This window comes from Urocampus carinirostris, chromosome 17 (assembly GCF_059441175.1).
Source record: "Urocampus carinirostris isolate Australia breed hairy pipefish chromosome 17, RoL_Ucar_1.0, whole genome shotgun sequence".
NCBI classification, from domain to species: domain Eukaryota; kingdom Metazoa; phylum Chordata; class Actinopteri; order Syngnathiformes; family Syngnathidae; genus Urocampus; species Urocampus carinirostris.
This window is the reverse complement of record NC_142365.1, coordinates 31,592,834-31,620,486: the sequence shown is the minus strand read 5'-3', so window position 1 is coordinate 31,620,486 and position 27,653 is coordinate 31,592,834. Positions and strand designations below refer to the sequence as shown.

Genomic DNA, 27,653 nt, shown 5'->3' with positions numbered 1-27,653 from the left:
ACAGTTTATTGGGGGGAAGAGGAATTAGCGCACACTTGATCCGGGGATCGTTGGTTGCGGAAATAGATTGATCGGGACGAGGAAGTGGTCAAAATCAAACAAATCGGGGTGAGAACAAAACCGTAGCAAAACGCAGGCAAAAACGGAGATTCACTGGGCTTGGCCAAACAAGAGCAAAAAACACAGGCAAAAACGGGGATTCACAGGTTTGGCAAAACAAGAACAAAAACACAGGCAAAAACAGGGATTCACAGAGCTTTACGTATCACAACAGAGTTTAGCAGGAGTTTCGCAGACGCTCCAACACCAGGCGACTTACAGACAGCGTTTAAGTATTCAGGGAGCAATATGTCAACGCATTTCAGCTGGTGTCCATGGGCAGGGCCAATTGGGCGCCGTGGCAACTGTGACAGAACCTGGTGAAACACGGCAGGGACCAATTGGGCGCCATGGCAACCGTGACAGAACCCCCCCTCAAGGGATGGCTCCAGAAGTCCCAACAAAAACAAAATACGTTGCACTCCAGAATGGGCTGATGCCCCCTAGGAGGGTGGCCCCACTTCAGCCTCCGAAGGTGTGGCAATAGCAGGAACAGAGAGAGGCAGGGCCAGCAGACGGACAAGTCGAGCTGGCAGACAGGAGAGTTGGACGGGCCGAGCTGGCAGACAGGAGAGTCGGACGGGTCGAGCTGGCAGACAGGAGAGTCGGACGGGTCGGCCTGGCAGACGAAAGAGTGGGACTGGCGAGCAGACGAGTGGGACTGGCGAGCAGACGAGTCGGACTGGCGAGCAGACGTGTCGGACTGGCGAGCAGACGAGTCGGACTGGCGAAATGAAGAGTCGGACTGGTGAACAGAAGAGTCAGGCAAGCAGACAGGTGTGGAGGACCAGCCGACAGGCGCGGCGTTGAGGCCGACAGGGACCTCTTACAGACCAGCGCCAAATTCTCCCGGAAACCCCATTCGAGGCACAGCAATTCCCATGGTGGGCGAGTCTGTGGGCCGAAAGGGAGGGAAAAGCAACAGCACGGAAAGAAGAGAACCCCAGGGAGGCGGGCCGTTGGCGACAGGAGCTCAGTCAGCTGAGCTAATTGCTACTGCTGGCGTAGCATGCTCCGTAGATTTCGCAAGAGCAGCAGTCGAAGGGCATCACTGGACAATCGCCAGTCCTCGCCCCCTGTCCGTTGCAACTACAGCAGTGCGTACGGAGTTCCAAGGTCTCCCCAATCAGAGCTTCTGTGAGCGTTCGCTGGGTTCATTTAGTGATCGGAGCGTTCAGTCAGGACCAGGACAGGAAACAGGAAGCAGAACCCACTCGCGTAACGTTACTCAGTTTATTGGGGAGAAGAGGAATGAGCGCACACTCGATCCGGGGATCGTTGGTCGCGGAAGTAGATTGATCGGGACGAGGAAGTTGTCAAAATCCAACAAATCGGGGTGAGAACAAAACCGTAGCAAAAGACAGGCAAAAACTGAGGCAATTGGGGGCCATGGCAACCATGACAGAACCTGGCGCCATGGCATCGGTGAGAGAATTTGGAATTGTTTTACTCACTGACGCCATCTTCTAGCCTTTGTCATTGTTTCAGCCTCTTACAGTACTGTTAAGAATAATAGCGGTGCAATGAGACTAACCAGAATATCTCAGGTTTTGGTATATTTTTTATGGTTACATGCCAAACAGTTACCAGTAGGTGCAGTAGATTCTTAGAAAACAAACAAGACCGAGCATTCATATTAGGCCACGCTCCAAAGGCTCAAAACATTTTGTATTTCCCCCCAAAAAGTAGGATTTAGCAATTCTTAAATTTACTTTTGTGACCTTTTATAATTGCTTAACCTTTGTGTTGAATAAAGTCTACACACGTGTGACACCTTTCAGTTGTTATTTCACTCCATGATTGCATAACAACATTCCACAATTAATTTACATTGCTTTACTTCACAAAAGTATGTTTTATATTACCCCACAAGTTCTCGATTGGCTTGAGATCTGGGGATTGGGCTGGCCACTTCAAAACATTAATTTTATTGGTTTGGAACCAAGACTTTGCTCGTCTACTGGTGTGCAAAATAGCCTCTTCAAGTATCTTGACATACACAAACTAATCCATGATCTCTGCTATGCAATAAATGGGCCCAACACCAAAGTAGGAGAAACATGCCCAGACCATGATACTTGCACCACCATGCTTCACTGTCTTCAATGTGTACCGAGGTTTGAATTCAGAATTTGGGGGTCGTCTCACACATGGTCTGTGGTCCCTGGACCCAAACATTTTACTTTCATCAATCCAAAAATTTTCCTCCATTTTTCTGTTGGCCAGTTGATGTGTTCTATGGAGAATTTGAACCTCTTCAGCACATGCCTTTTTTTTAACAGAGGGACGTTGCGTGTGATTCTTAAAAATAAATTTGCTTCACACATCTTCTAACCCTAACAGCATTTACAGGTAACAGCAGACTGAGTTCTGGAGCTGATCATTGGCTAAGCCTTTGTCATTCTGGTTATTCTCTGGTCCATTTTAATAGTTGTCTTCTGTTTTCTTTCACAGGTCTCTTTTTTCTACCCGTCTTAAAGCATTACAAATCATTTTAGTTGAACAGCCACCTCTTTTTAGGGTCTACCCTCTCCAATTAGCTTTTTAATCAAAGAACTCTGTTCTTCGGAGCAGTATCTTGAACGACCCATTTTCCTTAAATGTATGTTCAAATTGTGCTGGCTTCATCATCCTTAAATCGGCGGCACCCGACTCACACCTGTTTTTGATTGTTTCTTTCCCCAAAACAGATGAACTCAGAGAATGGTTGCCACACTGCTATCTTATTGAACACACCCCTTTGAACCATTTGCCCGATTGCACAGCTTTCAGAGCGTGCCTAATATGAATGATGGGTCTTGTTTGTTTTCTGGGAATCTATTGCACCTACTGGTAACCTGTGTCTGGCATGTAACAGTAAAAAATATACTGAAAAACAGGGATGTTCTGGTTAGTCAAATTGCACTGCTATTATTTTGAACAGAATGCATGAATGAATGAATTAAAACTTTATTCGAACATTAAAATAAAAACAGAACAAAAACAATAACTAAACAACAAAATAATATTAAATAATATGTTTGAAAAGGGGTAGTCAGAAGCAAATGCTTGTATTCCCTACCCCTTCATCTTCCCTATTATTCTTTCAACATGTGAACTGTGCAACAAGGGGGGAAAAAACTTTGGACCGCGTATACAGCAACATCAAAAACGCATATAAAGCTTCCCCTCTCCCCCACCTAGTCAATTACGATCACCTATGTCTGTCCCTCACCCCCTCAGACACCCCCATCTGGAGAAAAACAAAGCCTGTAACAAGGACAACACAAACGTGGCCTGAGGGAGCCCTCTCTCAGCTGCAGGACTGTTTTCATCAAACTTGCAGGGAGGTATTTGAACACCATGACCTCCAGAAATTCACTGACACTGTTTTATCCTACATTCGATACTGCACGGATAAAGTCAGAGTAAATAAAAAAATCAAGGTCGACCCAAACCAAAAACCCTGGATGTCCAGCGAGGTGAGCACCCTCCTCAAACACTGCAACACCGCCTTCAGGTCTGGAGACAAGGCTCTTTACAGTGTGGCCAGGGCTGACCTGAAGAGAGGCATTAAGAAAGCAAAGGCAGCCTATACGAGGAGGATCGAGCACCTCTTCGCTGGAAATTACCCGAGGAGGATGTGGCAGGGTCTTCAACACATAACTAACTTCAGAGGCCGCAACTTGGCAACTGTTGAGGTTGATGCTTCACTAGCTGCGGACCTTAATCAGTTCTTTGCTCGCTTTGAAGCTGAAAGGCCACAAACAGCCACATCACACCCAAGAACAACCAGCAGCAACACACTCACATTTCAGGAGCATGAAGTTAGGCATGTGCTGAAAACTATACACCCCAGGAAGGCAGCTGGCCCGGATGGAGTACCAGGGAGGGTACTCAGGGACTGTTCCGATCCGCTGGCTGGGGTCTTCACCACCATCTTCAACCGGTCCCTGTCACAGGCGACCGTCCCACCTTGCCTCAAAACCTCCACCATCATTCCCATCCCCAAAAAGTCAGCAGTGGAAAGCTTCAACGACTACAGGCCTGTTGCTCTTACGCCTGTGGTCATGAAGTGCTTCGAGAGGTTAGTGTCCCAGTACATCAAAATCTCCCTGCCACTCACAACGGACCCCCACCAGTTTGCCTACAGGGCAAACCGCTCCACTGACGACGCCATAAACACAGCACTTCACACCGTGCTGAAACACCTGGACCACCGGGGGAGCTACGTCAGAATGCTCTTCCTGGACTTCAGCTCAGCCTTCAACACCATTATCCCGGAGATCCTGGTGGAGAAACACACACCTAGGACTCTCTCCCTCCATCTGCCACTGGATAATGGACTTCCTCTCAAATCGCCCACAGTCCGTGAAACTCTGTAACCACGTCTCTCCCACCCTAACACTGAACACTGGCTCCCCCCAAGGTTGTGCACTGAGCCCCCTGCTTTTTACCCTCTACACCTCCGACTGCTCACCGACCCACCCCACAAACACAATCATTAAGTACGCCGACGATACCACCTTGATCGGCCTCATCTCTAAAGGGGACGAGGCAGCGTACAGGGATATAGTGGAGTCACTGTCAACGTGGTGTTTGGAAAACCACCTCATACTGAACACCACAAAAACAAAAGAACTGATACTGGACTTCAGAAGGAATGGCAGGAATCCAGCACCACTCATCATATAAAAGGAGACTGTGTAGAGAGAGTCCACTCCTTCAAATTTCTGGGTGTGCACATCTCCGACAACCTCTCCTGGTCTGCAAACACCAGAGCGGTGGTAGGGAAAACCCAGCAGCGACTGCATTTCCTGAGAGTGCTCTGGAAAAATCATCTAAAACAGCAGCTGCAGGTGTCCTTTTACAAAGCCACAGTGGAGAGCATTCCAACGTACTGCATTACGATGTGGTATGCTGGGTGCACAGCAGCAGACAGGAAAATGCTCCAGATGGACATCAAAACAGCCCAGAAAATCGTCGATTGCTCTCTGCCCAGTCTGAAAGACATTGCCTGCTCTCGCTACCTCAGCAGAGCAGAAAACATCATCAAGGACTTTTTTCACCCCGGCCACCACCTCTTCGACCTGCTGCCTTCCGGCAAGCGCTACAGGTCACACAAAACAAAAACAAACAGACTCGGAGACAGTTTCTTCCCCAGAGCCATTACCACCCTAAACAGACACCGCACAAAAAACTGAAAAACTCTTGCAAAACACTATCTCAAACGAACATAAAATGGTACTCATGTCTATGTTTCTTGCACATGTTGACTGCACTATGTTTATTGCTCACCTTGCACAATGTTGACTATTTTTTTGCACTATGATGACTATTTTTGCACCAAATGTACAATTGCACAAACCCTTACGATACCAAACTGTATTACGATACCAAACTGTATGTAACATCTTACATGCCGACATTTCTTGTGTAAATATTGTGTAAATTATAACTATAACCTTATCTTCTTTGTTTAATAACCTTATCTTCTCTGTTCCTTTATCTTCTTGGCTTTTTTACCTCACTGCGAACGTGTGAAACTGGAGTGTCATGCCCATTTTTGTTGTCACAATATGTTAACCCATTTTGTAACAATGACAATAAAGGTATATTCTATTCTACTAAACACACCAGTTGTTTAACAACAATTGTAATACTATAAATAATAACAGTTTTGATATAACAACACAACAAAAACACAAAGTTAATCATAGTTCTAGGTGCACTTGTATCACTCATACCCGATTTTCTTCATCCCTGTATTGCGCCAGGAATGTTTTTTTGTATTTTAATTTGAACAAGTGAATAGATGGACATCGTTTGATCTTGTCTTGCAAACCGTTCCAGAGCTTGACTCCACACACAGACACACACATACTTCTCCTGGTGGTTCTCACCATTGCGCACAAAGTCGGCTCAAACTGCAGATTAATATACGATCGCAGTTTTTTTGCTGGATATGCGATCATCTAGACATCAAGCGCTCGGTGCTACGACCACTTGGGAGTGTTTATTAGCCACGGACTGCTATGTCAACAAGACCCAGCGGCCTACAAAGCAGCGAAGCAGAGTGGCAAGAGAGTGGCGTGACCGGACGAGGAAGCGAGGTTGTCGGGCCGGGCTAACTGCTAGGCTAAAGGCTAAACCCTTCAAAACACCTCTCCCATCCATTTTCCTCTCCAACGTTCGCTCTCTGGACAATAAACTGGACCATTTAACAACTGGAAGTGGCATTGAACCGCGAGATGACGAACTGCTGCGCTAAAATTCTGACGAAGACATGGTTAATCTTATCTATCCCGGCTGACGCTCAAGGAAACTGTCGGGTCAGATGTATCGACATTTCGTTCTGTATACACGTGTACACGAATGACAATAAAGAAAATCTGAATCTGAATGAATTCACTACAGCCCCTTAAGTTATAATTTCCTTCTTTTCGAATGAATAATTTATGGATGTTTTCTGGCTCTATGTTTTTGTTGACCTTACTGTATATAGCAGTTGTGCAGTGAAAAATGTTACCAAATCATATAATTTTAATAATTTGGACTGCAGGAATAAAATATTAGTGTGATCTTGATATCCTACCCTGTGTATAGTTCTAATTGCACGTTTTTGGAGGATAAAAAGGGGCTGGAGTCAACTTTTGTAATTATTGCCCCAGACTTCTGCACAATATGTTAGTATAGCAGAACTAGAGAACAATATAATAAATACAATGCATTATAGTTTAAAATGAATTTGGCTTTATTAATTATTAAAATGCTTTTAGATACTTTAGTTTGTATGTGTCTGATGTGTGTTTTCCAGCTTAATTTATTGTCTATTATGACCCCTAAAAACTGATACAGCTTCTATTGCAGCACCATCCATTTTTACTTCTAAATCTTGATTTGCCTTGCGTTTACCAAGGAAAATTACTTTGGTTTTATTTAAATTTAAAGATAATTTATTTATATCCATCCATAATTTTTACTACGATTAATACAGGTTACCAAATCAATATAGTTATCATTTGAATAGAAAATATTAGTGTTGTCAGCAAATATTACTATTTTCAATAGTTTTAAAACATTAAAGATATCGTTGATATATAAATTAAATAACTTTGGACCCAGGATAGAACCCTGTGGTACGCCACAACAGTTGTCCAAGTATTCAGATGACAACTCTCCCATTTTTACATATTGCTTCCTCCCTGTCAAATAACTTTGAATCCATTGCAAAGCCAAACCCCTGATGCCATATTTTTCCAGTTTTTTTAATAGTATACTATGATTATTGGTATCAAATGTTTTTTTTAAGTCAATAAATACCCCGACTGCATATCTCTTTTTTTCTATGCTATGGGTCCCAAATACTTTTATTGAAAATAGCAGGAAATCAATTATTTAAATAATTTGCACCTAAATTAGTGTTTATGTGCCATTTTCAGTGTTTCCCATATCAAATTAAGTATCTGACAAGCTGCCAGGGTCTAATTGGTCCCGCCAGGATGTCATTAACTTGTATTACTAAAAAATACACTTTTAAATAAAAATATAAATGTATATGTATACACATTTGAATCTAATCAAAATAACTAAAAAATGAAATATTTTTAAAAAAAGGAAACACCATGTGCTTTCTCTCACCCTTATTTTGTAAATTCACTTTTATTTGGTTGTTCGGTTAACACGCAGAGGAAGGGAAGTGTGAGGGGAAAAGTATATTAAGCACAGAAATGGGTCGAGTATTTTTTCCGTGGATTTCTGGCTGTGTTGTTTCAGTCTACATTGGTTAAACATTTAATAGTTAATAAATGAAATTTCTTACATGGATTTGTTATTTAAATTAGCACTGAACAGTTAATAATTCTATTTTGTTGTGTATTTTTTTCAGGGATTCTGTGATGCCTGACTTAAAGGTTGCTAAGTATAACAAACTTTAAATTAGTTAAACATTGTAAAGAGAAAAAATAAAAGGTTAGTATAATATAGTAGTATAATACATTTCTATTCATTAATTCCATGTATAATGTTACATTATTGTTGATAATACATTGGTTAAAGCAAAAATCAAGTCAAAAAAGCCAAAATGGAAGTATCTCTGTAGTTATCCTAGTTGAAAGAGCCGGTTCTCTAAAAAGAGCCGGAACTCTCATCACTAATAAATTGCCTATTACGTTACAATAATATACAATCAGCTGGACTGATATTTAATCCGTTTCTGTTGAAGGACCCGCTAGATGTTACCTAAAGAGATCCTTATTGTGGATTCAAAGCGATCAGAAGTGATGATGCTGGGAACAGTCTGCAAGGTAACTTAAACATACATCTTTATTGTACTTGACTTCCATTAAACGCAGATTACAACAGAAACGAGGGGATAATAAAAATACAACAAACCAGCTTAGAGTAGCGTAGCAAAGCTTAGCGATCAAAACCTTATCTGACCCCTGCGTCAGATACCTGTCTGACAACAGAAACGTTCCTACCTTTATACACAAACTAAATAATGTGCAGCACCCTTTCGACTGAAAAAAATACCATTCAATGTCATGCATACATTTGGGAATCAAATTTTAACCACATATCAGGGATTTGGTCTGTTTACTCACTGGTACGATATCTTAAAAAAGTACAGTATTGTCATGGGAAAAACACAAGTTATTTTTAGTATAGTGAGATGATGAGCAGATTATTTTGCATTAAACAACCGTCTTGTTTGACATGCTTTATGGCCGTGTCATTGCCTTTGAAACAGAGTGTTTCAATGGGGCGGCAGTAGCTCAGGAGGTAGAGCGATCGTTTTAGGATTAAGGGATCCCAGTTCGAATCCCGTCTTGTCCGTGTTACATGCCGAAGTGTCCTTGGGTAAGACACTGAAACCCCAATACCCCCAATAAGCAGGTTAGCGCCTTACATGGCTGCACAGATCACGGCCGCTATTGGGAAATGTGAAGCACAATGTAAAGCGCTTTGGGAAGTCATTGACTTGAAAAGCGCTATATAAATGCAGATCATTTCAGATCATTTCAATGATTCACTAGTTTAAAAGGGCACACATACGTTGCAGATCAAGCTTATGGAGATTGCTTTAAAATGCACCAGATCGATGCATTTGAATTTAAAATGTTTAAAATGTTCTTGCCCCCAGACACCCCGCAGACTGTCCACCCACCAGGTTTTCACAAAATTCTACGGGAAACACTGATTTTTGTCACTTTTTAGTTTGCAAGAGTTTCCTTTAGTTAAATAACCTGTTTTGGAAATGAATTCAATTGTTGTTTTAATTTTGGAGAAGGAAAACATGTTGAGGGAAAAAAACAATCTTCGTAATCATATTCGTAATCATATTCGTAATCCCTAGCTCCAGCCCTATAGCTAAGGCACACTTTTTTGCCATTAATCTACTAGTCTGGGCCCATAAGAGTGTTTTTTTTCTACAATGTGGCTGTTGAGCTAAAATGTGTTTGGCACTCCGATTATATATTTTTTTATTTTTCTGGGGGGTTAAATACCATTCTCAACCGCTGCTCCATAACCATGTGTACGTTTGTGTGTCCTCACCGGCTCAACAAACTCAAACTTTTTCCTCTCTTGCACCTCCTGGATCTTAAAGACATATTGCAGTGAAGCGTCGTTAAAGATTTGCCGGTCTTTATTCATCTGCGAGTCAGCCTGTGGTGACAACATCCGCACACTCATAAAATCTGTTTGTATGCATAGGAGTGTTTGTGTGTGCGACCTCATTGAGCTGAGATTCCTTCTTCTTGGAGGACACGCTGAGGTGCTTCTCCAACAATGAGTAGTAGCGTTCAGTCTCCTTGTCAAACTGCTTCTTTCCCTCCTAAGTGAGATGAATGCATTATAAGGCACTGCGAAAGATTACATTTTCTATTCTGAATTTTTGGCAATATTTAGTCATATTGATTAAACAAAGGTCTTGAAGAAATATGCAAGGCTGAAATGTTAAACTTCAGTTGCGACTCACATGCTGCTGCTAAATTCTACAAGCATCACCCCTATGCATGCCTTTTTATTTTCCAGGCCACAAATGCTCACAGAAAAACACCTTCAGTTATTGTTTCCTAAGGATCAAGGGTTGGGAATCTTTTTCACCCAAAGAGCCATTAAAGCAAAAATATATAAATATGTATTTTTTTTGGAAAGAGCTACACCATATATTTTGAGACAAAATTCAACGAAACCGCCAAACCTTTGTGCTCTCCAGACAAAAGTTAATTTTTCAACACATTTTAATTCACTGTGTGTTATTTGATGATTTGATCAAATCTTATCAAACATAAAATATGAGCCTGTGTCCCATTTCAATAATAATATACCACTGCTGTATACATCAAAAATTCACTTTTGCTTGGCTGCCATAGCTAGACATCAACAAATCATTTTTGCTAGACTTCCATAAATGGACATTAATTTCAAAATCCATTTTAGCTAGGCTTTGAAAGATGGCTACTAATGACAAATAATAAATTTTTCTTGGCTGCCATGGACTGCTTACGTTATCAAAGCTCCATTCAAGCAAGGCAGCAAGATGGCATTGACCTCATGTGTGGCCCTTTCTCAAAGTTTCTTCAATTCTTCTTGCTGAAGTTTTTGAGTTTTTCTTTCCCCTCATTTAGGTTTTAGCTAAGGGGATGGTGTAATAGTAGTGTGTAGTCTACAGCCCCCTGAGACTTCTGGTGAGAGCTATACAAATAAACATGACTTGACCACCTAACATTTGTCTCCCTCCCTCAGTTACTTAAGAGTGTTTAGGTTCATTTGACCATAATTTTTGTCCTAAATAAGAGTTTCAGAACAAGGTACAATGACAATAAATTATATTCTTTTATTCTATTCTAAGCATTGTGGGTGACAAATTTTGTGTCATTGTAACATATGAAATCCAAAAAGAAATCAACATTTGTCTCTGGTACCGTGACTAAAGACAGTGTGACAATTAGATAAAAGCCAATGCCTTATGGTATGTCAGAAATATCATCAGTGAATCAGTGGTTAGTGGACGCATCAGGTTAGCACTGCTCATTCTATGCGTTTATACTGTCATTGGCGTCGGTTTTAAGAGTATTGTTAATTATTAATTTTACAATTCTAACCATTTTAACATAGTTAGAAGTAAAGCAGCCGAGTCCTGCCATGGCCGGGCATTATACCGGCGGGCGGAGACGTAACTGCGTAAGATTCCTCCTCAAAGATGTTGTGGCAATTTCGGAGGGAATGTCAAGGCTGGATTTTATTAACAAGTTTGTTGAAAAGATTCTGAAGTTTAAAAAGGAGGAGGTACATGCTGTCATAAAAATGCCTTCTGGCAAGGGCTTTGATGTAAGTTTTGAAACGGCGGCTCTTTATCAAGAGTTTTGGAATCGCTTTGAGGGAGTGAGGCCCCAGTTTTCTGGATTTACAGCGGAGAAGCTGACTGATAATGCTAACAAGATTGTTATTGTCAGAATGTTTAGTGAAGTAGTCAGTGCTGATGACGTCTGTTATTGGTTGAGTAGATACTGCTCAGTAAAAGGCCAGGCTATGAAGGTGAGGGGTGAGAAAGGCTATTGGACTGGTGCCTGGAGGGTACCCGTCCAACTACGGCAAGATCCTCAGGGCTTTCAGGGACTGAAACAACTCCCGTCGACTATATTCCTGGGGGAAAACCGTGGCTTTATTCACTATCAAGGGCAACCGAAACTCTGTCGCAAATGTGGTGAGCATAGGCATCTGGCTGAAGTATGTGATCGAATTTTTTGTGGAAAGTGCAGAACAATTGGACATTCCTTTGAGGACTGTATCAATAGCAGAAAATGTTGTGGTAAATACACTTGCATTTGTAGAATAGATTTGCATACATGTAGAAATTTAGAAAGACTTGCTTACAGTAGTGGGAAAAGGTCGGGTAGACATCCTTGAAGATACTCTTGGCAGACATTAAGTTTCCTTGAAGATAGCGTGCAAGGGACGGGACGCTCTGTACTTGATACGTGATACAGGACCGCCTTTTGGGGTGTACTCAATCGAAGCCTAATCGTCACTACCAGCTTTAAATACATTGTCATGTTCCCAGCTCTCTGAGATCTCCATTGACGCATCAATAAAGTGACATCTCCCTCCGAACGAGGCTGGCTCCTGTTTTCCTTATCCACATATGAGAAGACTTTTCTCTCGATTATCGAACCTCCAATTTCTCCAACATTTAAATGGCGCCCCAACGTGGATTTGGCACTTAAATAAACAGAAAAGGGAAAAGACTTCTCAGTGGAACGGTCTCAAATGAGCGAGTGAGGTAAGGAAAGCTTTTTCTCTCCTTATTTCGGTTTGCTTGTCGAGATTCGTGGGAGGACGGGAGCCTGTGACGTCGGAGCTAAATTATGAAAATGCGTGCACGTGGAATTTTCCGTCTATAATCAGGCCCAAGTTCGGACGGATGAGATATGTAAACTGAGTTGAGATTTATTTTTTTGTCCCGGGAGTTCGGTGCTCAAAGAATCCTGTTTATTGTGGGACATAGGCTGCTTGGAAAAGGGAAAAGGCTAATTTTACCTGGATAAGAGGTGCAGCGGCGTCGGTATTTGTATATTTATGGTTGTCTTGAGATCTGTGTAAAGCTGTGATAAGACGTCATCATTTGCTGAAGTGACAGTTCGAGAGTAGACGATCTATGTATGGTTAATACGGGGCATGTTTTATGTGTTTCCCTAGTCGATTGATGATTGGGAGTCGGACATGTAACCTTGCACTTGAGAAAAAGTGTGGTGCATGGAACCTCGCCATTTTCTACAATCTGAAAGGTTATACCGACGTTAGAAAAATGAGCAGTAATCAGATGTTGTATTATTAAGATATATTCGCATAGAAACAAGCGATACAAAGAATGTGTGAGAATTGCTGACATGTTTTCAGTCTGGGAGATGTCTCATTCGGGAATGTTGGTGTGTGTGCCAGCTGGCGTTAATTGTGCGTGTGTCTCTCTGTCTGTGGATGTGTGTTCTGTTCGGTTCGGTTTCTCCACCGCCCGCCTGAGTGAGAGTGCGCGGGTGATTTATACTTAACTGTTTTTTGTTTTTTTTGTGTTGGTTGGCGTTGGGAGAGGAGTTAAGGACGCATGGATGAATGATGGAGTGACTGCTTATTCTACATTTTACGGTCTTGTATGTGCGTTAAAGTGTCTTGCTTTTTTGTGGGTTATTCTCGCCCCCACCGCTTACCCCCACCACCCTCCGTCTTTCCCTGTGTGAGTTGAGCTCAACCGTGTGTATTCCCGCTCCCATCACCCCCACCCCACCCCCGTCTTTCCCCCGTCTTTCGCTCCTTTGCTGTATGGAAAATAAATAAAAGTGGAGGGATTACTTAATTCGTCAAGTGCTCCGTTTGCGTGTGGCCTTTTGATTTGTGAGATCTTGTTCCGATAAACGTGATAAGTATAGTTTGGGTAAATTGAGGAAACAATTTGGCAAGCATTTTCAAAAGACAATGAGGAGCAGATTACTCGATCTTGAGGAAGACCATGAAAAATTTAAGAATTTAATTGCTAAGGTGATGTCTTCATGGTCATTTAACCTAGACTGAACAGCCGAGTTTGTAAACATGACCGATTTAACAGGATTCAGAAGTCAGACGGACTGTTGAAAAGGGCTGAAGATGGACAGAAAAACAAGCAAAGAACAAACAAAGACGTTCACTCATCCGTTGTCTGCGCCGCTTGTCTACAGCAGGGTCGTGGGGACACTGGAGCACATCCAGGCTGTCCTCAAACAGTGAGCAGGGGGCAATCTGAACTGATTGCAGCCAGTTTCGAGGAGAAAGAGGTAGACAACTGGGCACCAAGGTCAGTGTGGCACTGATAAAGCTCGTGGCACATTCCTGCAGCGGATTACGAGTGGAACGTCACAATGGACTGAGCCAGACGGCCAGGGCCGTCGACGGGGCGGTGATAACGAACAACACGAGTCTGCATTGAATCACGCTAGAATCTTGTTGATTGACGTAGTGTTTACAAATCTGAGGAATATTGATACGTTTGGATTGTGAATTATTTTATTTTTAACACAGAAATACTGCTAAAATTGTATTTTGAATCTGCTTTCCAGGAAAACGGTGATGTGTCTCCAGATGCAGGAGCATCAGGAGGATTATTAAGGAGAATAGGTAACAGGGGAATACCTTTGACTTTATATCAGATACTATTGCACAATTTAAAAATATTATGCAAGGGGGGGTGTGAAATAGCTGGAGAAATAAGGGTGTAGGTCTCCGTATTTACAGGCCACGGTAGACGGAGAGAATAATAATAATAGGAGTAATAGGAATAATAGGAGCAGCGGCATCAAAAGATCTAGGTGCGGGAAACAGTAATTAGGTTTTTGATTAGAGAAGTTATTCCGCGATTTGGCATACCGTCAGAAATGAGCTCGGATAACGGTGCGGCATTTGTTCAAAAGGTCGTGAAGGGCATCTTACGAAAACTACACATTAAACAATGGTTCGGTGAGGTTTATCAACAAAATCAAGGGATGGTGGAAAAGAGTAAATGGAATATTAAAATCAAAGATAAACAAGATCTTTGTGAGTACTAGGCTCAACTGAGGGGATGCGCTACAGTTAGCGCTGATGAGTTATCGCATGCAAACTCATTGGATCACGCATTTAACACCGCATGAAATGCTAACAGGCAGACCAGCACCGCATCTGGGAGGTCCCTATAAGGGGCCGCCACTTGAGCAACTACAAACTGAACTGAGAGACTGTATGAGACAATTGACGGCTGTCATCTACCGGCTGGTTAAGAGACAAGAGCCCAAGGTCGAACAACCATTTGAAAAGACGTCCCAGGGGATCTCGTCTACAACAAGGTTTCAACGAAAGTGGAACCATCCGAGGCGTGAGGGACCGTACACCGTCGTGAGGGCAACGCCGGCCGCAGTCCAGGTCGAGGGCAGCTCAAAATGGTACCATCTGAACCACTGTACCACGGCTCACGCTGCCACCGTCAACGAGACCAAGCAAGATCAACAGGGCAGTAACGTTAAAATTAGGAAAACAAGATGTGGATGACAAAGCTGTGTGTGATAATAAATTGTCTGATATGATTGTTACTAGGAGCAGAGCTCGAGAAATCGCAGCGGCGAATGGAAATTGCGGGTCCGAAGGTGCAGCCGGAGATCCACAAAGCGACGCTGCAGTTGCAGACCACGACGCATCCTAGAGACAGCGGCCCGGTTAAGTGTGACACTACTGTATAACATGCCAAAACGGTTGAGGATTTGGAAAGTACAAGTACATTTTACCTCATGAAGGGCTCACTGGCCCTGAGGTATGGAAGCTCGAAAGTACCAAAATCAAAAATATTACAGGAAAAAAGAAAAAATGTGAGATATGACGAAAATGTGTAAAATATAATTTTTAGAATATGGTTTCATAAGAAACATGCACTCGAAATCTTTTAAAGGGACAGTGTGTATAAATTGACCCCAAGATGTCTCTGCACTGTGGAGTGCAACCGAAATAAAAGTGCTTAACAGGATGAATAGGAGAGTCACAGTGCCCACATAAGCACTATTATCCACTGCCTCTAGGTGATGCTCATGTTATGGAAAACTCCAGTAACCCTAGTTTACAGTCACGTAGTCACACCAGCAGTCCCTGTTTTGGATGTAAATTGCTAAAAATACTTTATAAGAAAGCTAATTAAACGATTTAGGTTCACTATCAAGACATTTCTAATAAAAACTCGCAGGAAAAAGCCTTAACCGTGAACGAACGTTTTATCCAGAAGCTGTAGCAAAGAAACTCAAACGTTTTGATTGGGTAAGTGTTAGGAACTATGAACAGGACATGCGCACTTTTACTCCATTGCCCAGCGCCTGTGCTAAAAGTAAATACGTAAGTATCTTCAGTTGTAGGAATTTTTGACATTTTCACAAAATAACTTGGCTTGCATCAGGTTTTGAATCAATAATTTGAGACAAATTGACAGACAAAATGAGCCTCAGCACTCATAAGTGACGGCGGGAGGGAGTCGAATTTTAAGTCACTCAACACTCAAAACGTCACACAGTGAAAATTAAAATCGCTGAATGAAAGTACCGTAGAAATACTACGACAGTAATACGGTAATAGAGAAATGCCCCTAGAGGTATACTAAACAGTATCACAAAACTAACGATTCAATATAGTACTTTAAAACAAAGACATAGTACACTACATCAATTAAAAATAAATAACTACAGAACTAAATACCAAGTTAAGTGCGAGAAGGGCATTTATGAGCTGGCTCTCTTCAATAAATTGAGAAAAAAAAACAGTTTTGTCCAATGAAAAAGACTGACTTAACCAATTACCAACAACAATGACGTAATCTCGAAGCGACGAGATCTCATTAGCTAAGATCGGCGTGCAGAAGAATAAAAACTCATACAGCAAAACCAAAGTAACGATGATGTAATGCGTTGAATCTTTGTTAAAGAGAAATTAAATGATAATGACAATTTAAAGGAAAAGTTTGCGTCCCCAGCATGAATGATGCATCTGGGACACAGGTACATGGTGAAATGAAAACACTGAGTGTATAATACAAGATAATTATACAGAATAGTTTAAAAAGAAAGAATGTTTAAGTAACAAAACTAATCATCTCTCGTTGAATATGCGAATGGCAAAAGGGTAAGAATTTTTAAGACGTGTAGTTATGCTCCTAATAAAGCAAGGGCGAGTAAAACAAAGAAGACGACTGGAGACCGTCCATAATTTCAGTGTCCATCTTTTCGTTGGTTATAAATGGACAAATTCAAAAGAGGCGTAATACGTAAAAGGATTGTTTCCTTAGTTTTTCTCATATTCAATAATAGATTACTAGTGGTATGAATGATTTCGAAATATCAAACATTGAAAGAAGTTTGAAAATGACGACGTATTATCACAGGGAGGAAAATTCGAGACTAGAAATCATTAATAACGTAGCTGAAGCTATTTCAGTCACTGAATGAAATATTTCTTTTAAAAAGAAAAGAAAAAGAAAAACAAAGGGACTAAGACAATTGCGTAAGAACGAAGATTGTTGCGCGGAATAAAAGATTAAGATAGTAATATAAAATAAATACGATTCAACAAGATAAATCATAAGTGACAAGTAGGTATTGCTTTATATCGAATCAACAATAAGAGATTATGATTACAGAGGGATGAAAAGACAATTAGAAATTTTTTGACATTGAGTTCGAGTTGGCAGTTTTTTTTAGGACAATTGATTCCACACTGAATTTTTTAGAATGAGTGTTACGTTCGACAAATGATTAATAAATGTGAAACAATAGCTGACTTATGGTTTGGTTAAGTTAAAATGAAACATTGTCTATGGAAAACAGCATTTTTTTTAGAAGACAATGAGAATAAGATTGATCAATCCTGGAAAGGGTTAAAGGAATTAAAAATAACGGGTTAATGGATTTCGAGACATGGGAAATGAATGGAAATTAATTAAACTAAGATAATGTCTACTAGTACTTAACTTTAGAGAAAAATTTAGAAATTGAATAACCTGGCTAATTCACTAAAACAGGGGTGTCAAACTCATTTTAACTCGGGGGCCACACTAAAGAACAAACATTCTCTCGGGGGCCGGACTAGTACATTAGAGAGAAAGAAAATGAGAAAGTGCAAAAGAGAGGGCGAGAAAAAGAGAGAGGGTGGGACGAAAGAGGGAGAAATGGAGAAATAGAGAAATCGAAAGAGAGAAGGAAAACAAGAAACTGAGAAAAATAGAAAGAGAGAAGGAAAACAAGAAACTGAGAGAAAGAGAGGAGGGGAGAAAGAGAGAAGGGGGAAAGAAAATGATAGAGAAAGAGAGAAGGGGAAAGCAAAATAGAGAGAAAGAGAAAAAAAAGAGAAAATGAAGAGAGAGCAAAATAAAGTAAAAAGACTGAGAGAAAAAGAGAGACGAGGGGAGTGAAAGAGAGATAATGGTTGAGAGAAAAAGGGAGGAAGAGAGAGAAAGAATATACAAGTACAGCGTTTGTGAGAGCCACCTGGCTTTGCCAACATCAAGTTGACATATTTCAACCTGCAGCTTGTTTTTCTCTTGCGCTTCACTGAGTGTTGTCGCGGGCCGCCTGTTTGACACCTGTGCACTAAAACATCTCAGTACGTAAGCACGATAAAACTTAACGAGACTCTAAGTGCCCCTGAATTCCACAAAAAAAAAAAGTTAACCTAGTATATTGTTTTGCTTTAATTCTGAAAGAAAAGAAAAAAGAAACACTAAGACAAACATACAACATAAGTTATTTAAATAATAATAATTTGCTGAAAATTGGGTATGAAAAACTTGCGACGAAAATATGAAAAACAACACATTATGTAGTGTTTTTGGAGTTCCTCAGGGTCTGGGAAGGCACTACATATATGCGCATCATTTATGATGGAATGGAATATACCGTTACGGACATAGTTACAAAACGGGTTCACATATTGTAACTGACAATTAAATTTGGCGTGACACTCCATCTTCAGAGTTAGGTAAAGGAACGGAAAAGATAAGGTTATAGTTATAATTAATACAATATTTACACAAGAATGTGCATTTAAAATGTTACATACAGTTGAGGTTTGTGTAAGTATGCATTTGGTGAAAAATAGTCATTGTAGTGCAAAAAAAGTTGTCGGCATTGTGCAAAACATATAACAGTATTTTTATAGATAAGCTATGAAAATAAAAGGAAATTATTAAAAGGATCAATATCTAATTGAAGGCAAATAAACATAGACATAACATGTTGTTTTGCTTTAGAATAAGAAGATACGTACCACGCAATACATAAAATTTTATTATAGAAAAAGATGCTGAGCACAGGGGTGAACAAATTAATCAGATAGATAGATAGATAGATACTTTACTCATCCCCTGAGGGAAATTCACATTTCCAGCAGCATCCCTGAGCTGAGAACAATACAATAATAAAGCCAAAAGAATACAATATACAAATACCCAGTGTGACGTGCAAATGCCCACTTTAGCATGTTATATAGAGTAACTAAATAGTGCTACACAGAATACATATTGCAGTAAGATTCGGTAATGTCCAATGTAGGTGGTGTTGTTTAGTGTACGTATTTTTGCGAGTTGAAACCCATATCCATAGGATAGAAAGTAATCCAAGTGTTGCAAGGCACTGATAAAGTAAGCAAAAATAAATAAACAAATAAATAAATCACAAAAGTAGCGAAAATAACACGAGAGCTGCTGGAGTGGCTGCCATTCGTGACGGCGCCGGAAGTAACATTATCAAATACATTTTTCCACAATTGGGTCAGAATTAAACCTCTAGGGTTTAATCCAGCCATTCATGTGCAGTAAACCAAAGGAGAACAAGAAATGGGATGGTAAAGTATTACAATAATGTAAATCCTACTACAGAAATTCTATGAAGTTACTAGAAAACGGAATATAGAGCTTGAAAACCGGGACATAGTATATGGTACGGCTATAATTCTAAAAAGACCAACTACAGAAATTCTGCAAGAATACTGCTACAAAACTACAACAGCATTAATACTAGCGCTACTAAAAAAAAAAAATCCTTCAAAAATACTACAACAGACTTCGAAAATATTACAGAATCTTATTTTGTAAATATTATAAGATACTACTGCAGGAATGGTTGAGTTAAGTGCAGACCAGACCAGAACTCAATCGCTTAACGACCAGTTACTTCTATTCAGCAAAATTGTCCAACGCTCAGGGAAAAAACAAAACAGCAACAGGCCTACAGGCAAACAGGAACTCAGACTAGGAATACTCATAAAACAGGCTTTTACTCAGAACGGGCAAGCCCTTAAGAAGGACACACGCAAATTAGACGGTCGTCACGGCGACCATGCTGGACATGACAGAAATACTACATACGTGCACAACTACAATAACACAGTTGTACCTCTACTTATAAGTTTAATTGGTTCTAGCAGTAAATGTGGAATGATGAAACTATTGTAAATCGAAACACATTATCAATTTGAATCAATTGGATTGAAACGGGATTAGTCCGTTCCGAAAGCAAACGAACCTTGTTGAATCAACTGCAATTGCCCTGAAGGTATGCTGGTGTTCAGTAGGGGTTCATACATATACACAAAATAGATAAACCTGAAATAAATATAATGAAATATAACATCATAACTGTAAATGAGAAAAACTGGATGTGTCCCCAGGCTCGTGACGCCAAAAGTTTGCCGACCCTTGACTTAGAACCATTGTTTTTGGGACGATGGACTGGTGGTTAATTGCGCTTTTAATGACGGATTTCTTTTTAGGTTCTTTTTAAGAAGTAGAATGTTGGAAAAAATTTTGAGCTGATTGTAGGCGATGATGAAATAGGTCAATAAATTCTCTATAGAGCGTGCCGTCTCGTTAGGTCTCATGTTATAGTCATCATAGTTCCATTCCACTCCATTTAGTTATTAGTATCGATACGACGACACACACACACGCACACTGCTGTCGTCTTAATAAAACTGAATCGTCTCTGCACCGCACAACACAGTGGCCACGATCACACTCTCAGTCCACTCTTGGCGCCCATACTCAGTCATCCCTCTCCTCAGAGCACCCTAAACCTTGCTTCCTTGATTGAGTAGAAGGACGTGTATAAATAGTGCAATTGCGATAGAAGACAAGTTTGAATTACTGAAATTCCGAGTATTATGGGATGAGTCAGACGAAAGAGAAACGTGCAACCAGTCGGAGTGCCGATGGACTACCAGAAACCAAATGTGTTAACGACAGTACAGACTAAAGTGACGGATAATATGCTAAACCTTAATGTGACGATACAGGCGAGAAGGGTACCGACACACCAAAGTCCAGAAAAACCTACACCCACGGCGACAGCACTGAAGAGTGAGGTTACAACGCCGACAGCCAAAAATGAGTGCACGGCCAGTACGTAAAATTCGGGAAATTGTGTAGAAGAGGAAAACCATAACCCTAACTCGGTAGTTGTGTAGGCGCATGGTCTCAATGTGCACTGACTTAATTAGACTAATTAACTTAAATTTTTGTGGGCCATCTGTCTTGTTTTATGTTTGTTCAATGTTGTAAGTGTTTGTATTCTTTCCTGTATTCTTATCTTTCTTGTCTATATGGTTGTCCAGCGTTTAATCGGCCCACGTAACTGAAAGGATTAACAGAAAAATATCGAAGGAAAAGGAAAAAGGGAACAATACAGTACTCATTGAGACGAGAAAAACGTTTTTAAAGAGGAAGACGGTTTAAAATGTATTGTTTTAGATAGAACCGATAGCACGTCTCGTTAGGAATCGAAAAAGTTCGGGTTTTTTTGGGGGAAATCGTTTTGAAGCTAAGGGTGTGCAACATAACGTCCGAGAGCCTATGGAGTTCCCAGAAAAATAAATGTTTTTTCAGTTGGAAAACAATGAATTTAGGGGTGAAAAGTCTAGAAAAATTATGTTTGGTTATTTTAGGTGCTTTAGATTATGTTAATGCCAGAATAACACCAAGAAAGGATAGAATAATATCAAAAAGAAAAAAGTTAACCTATTCCGGTTTTCAGTTCAAAATTGGAAAATTAAGGAATGTGAAGACGAGGAATTGGGATGGATTAATTTGAGATAGAAGCATTGTTGTACGAGAATAGTGGAAAAGCGTGAGTAAATACTTTCTTTTCATTGAATATGGAGGAAAAATTCATTGAGTCGAATAAAAATGAGTAAGATGAATCATTGTAGATCAATGCACGTCATTTTCACATTAAGTAGGTGAAGCTAAGATAGTAGATTGAATTGGTTTGGAAAAAATAAATAAATAAATAAATTGAAAGATTAAGTGAGATGGTTGTATGTCAATTTACCATTAAACTAGTGGGCTAAAAAGCATGTGTTAGAGGGCGTAGGAGAAGGGAAAGTTATGTGGAAAATGGATTGTTGGCAGGGCAAGTAAGGAAGTTACAAATACAGAAAGATAAAAGTTAGTAAAAGAAGGTAAAAAGGGGGAGAGATAGTAGGCATTGAGGAAAAGAGAAGAGGGGGACATGCAAGTGACAAAAGGAAGGAATGTAAAAGGGAAAAGGTAATTGAATGAAATATTTTTGTTGACAATTGGCCGCAGTAAAGAGAACATATATTCCGGGTGGACGTGTATAGCTAGATACCATCAGACAACCGAGAGGAATTCCAGAAGAATTTAAAGCTAGGAATGAAATTAAGTCTGGATTAGAATCGATATTTATCTGGATAACTCCGAATAAGAACGCAGAATGGATTAATTACATTTATTACAACCAGCAACGTTTTATTAATTACACTAACGAGGCCTTTAGTGCAATAGGAGAACAATTACATGAGACATCTAGGATGGCCTGGCAGAATCGTCAGGCCCTCGATTTTCTCTTAGCCAGTAAAGGAGGCGTGTGTCATATGATAAAGGAGGAATGCTGTACTTATATACCTTTAAACACAGCCGAAGCAGGAAGCTTCACTAAAGCACTGTCGAAGATTCGTGAGTTGAGCAATGAAGTGACAGTAAATACTGAAAAGAACAGTATCTCTTTTGATTGGTTCTCGTCTACATTTGGGTACTGGGGTGGTATGTTAGCGAAGGGGGAAATTTTTGTACTAACTGTCGTAATAATTATGTGTTTGTTGTGTTTCTGTGCCATACCTATTCTTAAAAGAGGAATTCTTAAGACTTTTGGAGAACAAATGACAGTAGTGGCTAATACTAGGGTGGCAGAAGCTCAATGAGCACAGTTAGTGATTAAATATCCAAGCCTATTCCTAAGTGAGGAAGAACAGATGACTCAACTAAATTCAACGCCTTGAATTTTATCGGGCAACGTTAATAGTCAGTCTACATTATAATAAAAATGGAGCATCTGCGGAAAGAGACACATATGATGATCTGGACTGAATACGATATCAATTAGCACTATTGTTAAACACGCAACACACTATATAGCACTAGGAATAACAGCAACAAATATATTGGTTTCTGATTGTGATTCTTTTGTTGGTATGTCACACTGCCGGGGAGCAAGCTGCTGTCTGGGATGGTCAGGATGCATCGTCGCTTCCGGGTTTTTGGCTGCATGGAGACTGAGCGTGATGCCTGCTGGGATGAACACTCACTCCAACATCTGACTTCATGAGACCCGTTGACGAATACGACATTGCATGGTCTTCAAAATGTTCGCGGGGGTCAGGCCAAAGGCCGATGTGTATGCTGTATCGCTATCCAGTCATGCACTCATCTTGAAATGTATCGACGACTGTTACCAAAATTTGTTATCACTCACTCATCAGTTCATTTATTCATTTACCTTTATCACGTACCGATCAACCGTCGACGGTCCACGTGTATAATCCAGTATGTACGGATAAAGATAAATGAAGGGGGGGTTAGTGCATGGGTCAGATGTTTGGAGTGTTGGGGGTTTTTGTAAATGAAACATGAACAATGAAAGTTAGAATGATCACAGCAGGCTGACCGCCAGAATTTTATTTTATTTTCGATTCGCGTAAACTCTGTCCGTGTATTGATGTCTATGATTTGTAGTACTTTACCACTACCCTGTATTCATTTTTAGATTTTAATTTCTGTTCAGAATGGGAGTATAAACTCCCAATGGGGGGATATGTTGTGGTAAATACACTTGCATTTGTAGAATAGATTTGCATACATGTAGAAATTTAGAAAGACTTGCTTACAGTAGTGGGAAAAGGTCGGGTAGACATCCTTGAAGATACTCTTGGCAGACATTAAGTTTCCTTGAAGATAGCGTGCAAGGGACGGGACGCTCTGTACTTGATACGTGATACAGGACCGCCTTTTGGGGTGTACTCAATCGAAGCCTAATCGTCACTACCAGCTTTAAATACATTGTCATGTTCCCAGCTCTCTGAGATCTCCATTGACGCATCAATAAAGTGACATCTCCCTCCGAACGAGGCTGGCTCCTGTTTTCCTTATCCACATATGAGAAGACTTTTCTCTCGATTATCGAACCTCCAATTTCTCCAACAAAAATGCAATCTCTGTGGAGAAACGAATCACCTCTATAGAAACTGCCCGAAATCGTTTGCTAACAAATTGAAAGCTAGGAAGGCAGTTAATAAAGACAACAAAGACAATGAAATGATGTCAGACAACATAGATAATGAAATGAATAAATGTAACAAAGACAATGAAATGACTAAAGATAACAAAGACAATGAAATTAATAAAGTTTTGGAAATACAAAATGAAAATGAACAAGAAATGAATGAAGTTATAGAAATACCCAATGAAGATGAACAGGAAATGAATAAAGTTATGGAAATACCCAATGAATTCTATCAAGAAATGCACAAAGAAAATGGACAAGACAAACAAATTGAAAAAACAGATGTCCCTACCAAGACCCCTGGAGGAGAGACCAGAGAATCAAATTTGAATCAGGAAGAACCTGGAAATTCTAATTCGATTTCTCATAAAATAACCGAATTTGGACATGACAAACAAATAGAAAAGGCAACTGCCACTCCAAAAACACATATTAATCAGGAAGGGCCTGGAAGAGAGTCCAAATTAGCAAATTTGTTTGCTACGCCATTGCCGGGATTTGGAGAAGACAAACAAATCGAAAAGGCGAACGACTCTCCAAAAACCCATACGGGCACTGGAAAGAGGGGTAAAAGTAAGACAAAATTGGGAGTGGTGAAAACAACGGAAACAAAGAGAAGAGATTTAGAAGAAAGCCGATTGCCGATGAATAAGCCTACAAGGGAACTGTATGAAGTTGAGACGGAGGAAGTCGGGGAGGGAAAAAATCTGACCCTTTGTGGGCAGGGAAGTAAGAGACCCCTTGATAGGTCCACTGGCTCACCCCCTAACCCAGAAAAAAGGGGAAGACCTGGAACCACAGACAGAGAGTCAGAGGATTCCAGAGTTTTCCCCGGTGAGTCTCCAAATGAGGTACTACTCTTAAGTGATGTGTCTGACACAGGTGACACTCTCGATGATCACCAAAGAATGGACTCAGATCCCCCGGTTTTGTCTAACTAGTTTAAATACTTTAACAACAATTATGAACATTACATTCTCTACTATCAATGTGAGAAGTGTGAGATCAAAGGTTAAGGCTCACAGTGTTTTATCGTTCTTAAAAAATCAGAACGTATGTGTTTTTACTACAAGAATGCTGCATCCCCTTTTTAAAAAATTATAAACAGTGGGAAGAGATTTGGCCATATCCGTCATTATGGAGTGGTTCGAATGAAAACCGTAACGATGGGGTAGCCATTTTAATAAACAACCCTCAACTCATCATAAAGGGGAGTACTGTGATGAGAGACGGACGCGCAATCTTAGCAAGACTTTCTTATATAGGGAATGATTTTAACCTCATTAACATATACGGCCATGCCGACAGACAACTCAGGTACGAACTTTTAGAGGACATCCAGTCGCATATGCTAGGCCATCAACCACTAATCGTGGGAGGAGATTTTAATTGCATCCTAATTAGGAAGGATAGAAAGAGGACCGATGAGGAGTTTAAAGTAGATAAAACATCAACTTTATTACAAGACATGTGCCGGACATTTAAACTGGTGGACTGTTTCAAATCCATACATCCAGGAGAGGAGGGCTTCACCTGGTTCAGTAGTGACAATGCCAGAGCCTCTCGAATAGACTACATATTTACAAGGGGTTTAGCACAGAGTGATGCAAGATTAATTCCTGTTTTTTTTTTCGGATCACTTGCTACTGTCCTGCTCTCTCTCATTTCCTTCAGGTATGACTGTTGGGAAGGGTTTGTGGAAGTTAAACTGCTCCCTGCTGGAGGATGAGGCTCTAGCCGCACAATACAGGGAGCTGTACAAAGACTAACAGACCCTTCAAGACTCGTATGATTCACGAGCACAATGGTGGGAAATGACAAAGAAACGAACACAGACCTTTTTTAAAAATGCAGGGAAAAACAAGAAACTTAAAGAGATGAAACGCATGTTGGGACTACAAAGAAGACTCCAACGCTATTTCATCCTAACAGAAAAGGGGATGGACTTTAATGATGAAATCAAAGAGACCAAACAAGAACTAAACGCTTTGGCGGAAATAAAGAGCAAAGGCATCATAATAAGAAGCAGAGAAAGAGAAATAGAAGAAGGGGAAAAATGTACACGCTATTTTAAAAAAAAAATTATGAGCAAAAATGAGGGGCTTTTTAAACTTCAAAACGAAAACGGGCAAATAACAAAGGAAAGTAGTGAAATAACCAGATTGGTCGAAGACTACTACAAAAAATTATTTGAAAAGAAAGAAACACATGAGAATGAAATGGGGCATGTATTAGATCATATTTCAAGATCAGTGCGTCAAGACCCCTTTTTAACATCGGACATTACCCAAGACCAACTGAATGATTGCATAAAGACTATGAAAAAAGGCAAATCACCCGGGGAGGACGGACTCAACCTCGAATTTTACCGGAATTTTTGGGATATTTTAGCACCAGATCTGATTACTGTTTTTAACGAATTTTCCAGTCGAGACAATATGCCAGACAGTTTCAGAATAGGGATAGTTACTCTATTGCACAAAAAAGTAGACAAAATTGACTTAAAAAACTGGCGACCCATAACGCTTTTAAACGTGGACTGTAAAATTTTCAGCAAGGTTCTAGCAACACGAATGTCTGTAGTCTTGGGAGACTTGGTTGATCCAGACCAAACCTGTGCCATCGTGGGAAGGAAGATCAGCGACAGTCTCATGCTGATCCGTGACACCATTTGTTATGCGAGAGACAGAAACATGCGACTAGTGGTCCTAAACCTAGACTTTGAAAAAGCCTTTGATCGAGTCTCGCACCAATACCTCTTCAGGGTATTGCAAAAATGTGGTTTTCCCCAAAAATACATCAAGTGGGTAGGACTGCTATACCGAGACATCTACAGCAAATTCATGATTAACGGGAATTTATCGGAAGCAATCGAGATCAACTGCGGTGTACGTCAAGGTTGCCCTATGTCTCCCCTTCCCTATGCTCTTTGCATTGAACCTTTGGCACAAATGTTAAGAAAAGATAGATTTGTCGAAGGGATCAATATCCCAGGAAGTGGGGGACAAATTAACAAGTGTGTTTTGTACATGGATGATTTTAATATTTTATGTACTGACCGCGCATCTGTTGGAAGAGCCCTTGACCTGTTTGGGAGGGCGTCTGGGTCAAGGCTAAATAGAGAAAAATCACAAGTGAAGTTTTATGGAATGTGGAAAGAGACAGAAAAGGCAGGACTCCCGCTGACGGTGTTAAAGACAGACCAGAAAATCCTAGGGGATAAAATTCAATGCGGATGGAGGAGGCGAGACCAACTGGGATGACGTGACAAGGAAAGTTAAGCAAAGACTTGTTTTTTGGTCACTAAGAAAACTGACAATAGAGGGGAAGGTCCTAATCAAAGCGATCATCCTCCCAATGCTTTTGTCAATCAGTTTAGTTTTTATGCCCAAAAGAAACGTGCTGTTACAACTGGATCGAGCCATCTTTCGCTTTGTCTGGGGCTCAAAGTGGGAAAGGATA

General features: G+C 40.5%; 1 protein-coding gene across 2 annotated transcripts in view; it reads right to left on the bottom strand.

The window, feature by feature from the left end:
- arhgap42a (Rho GTPase activating protein 42a) overlaps positions 1–27,653 on the bottom strand; it is a 108,864-nt gene that overhangs the window by 39,051 nt on the left and 42,160 nt on the right. Inside the window, exons 5-6 of one of the 2 annotated variants that reach the window (XM_088320536.1) lie at positions 9,815–9,916; positions 9,637–9,747 (exon numbers count right to left, since the gene is read on the bottom strand). The exons of the other annotated variant lie outside the window; for it this stretch is intronic. Of the exons in view, the coding sequence (XP_088176662.1) occupies positions 9,637–9,747; positions 9,815–9,916 (213 nt within the window). The remainder of the gene's footprint in view (positions 1–9,636; positions 9,748–9,814; positions 9,917–27,653) is intronic. 2 annotated transcript variants of the gene reach the window in all.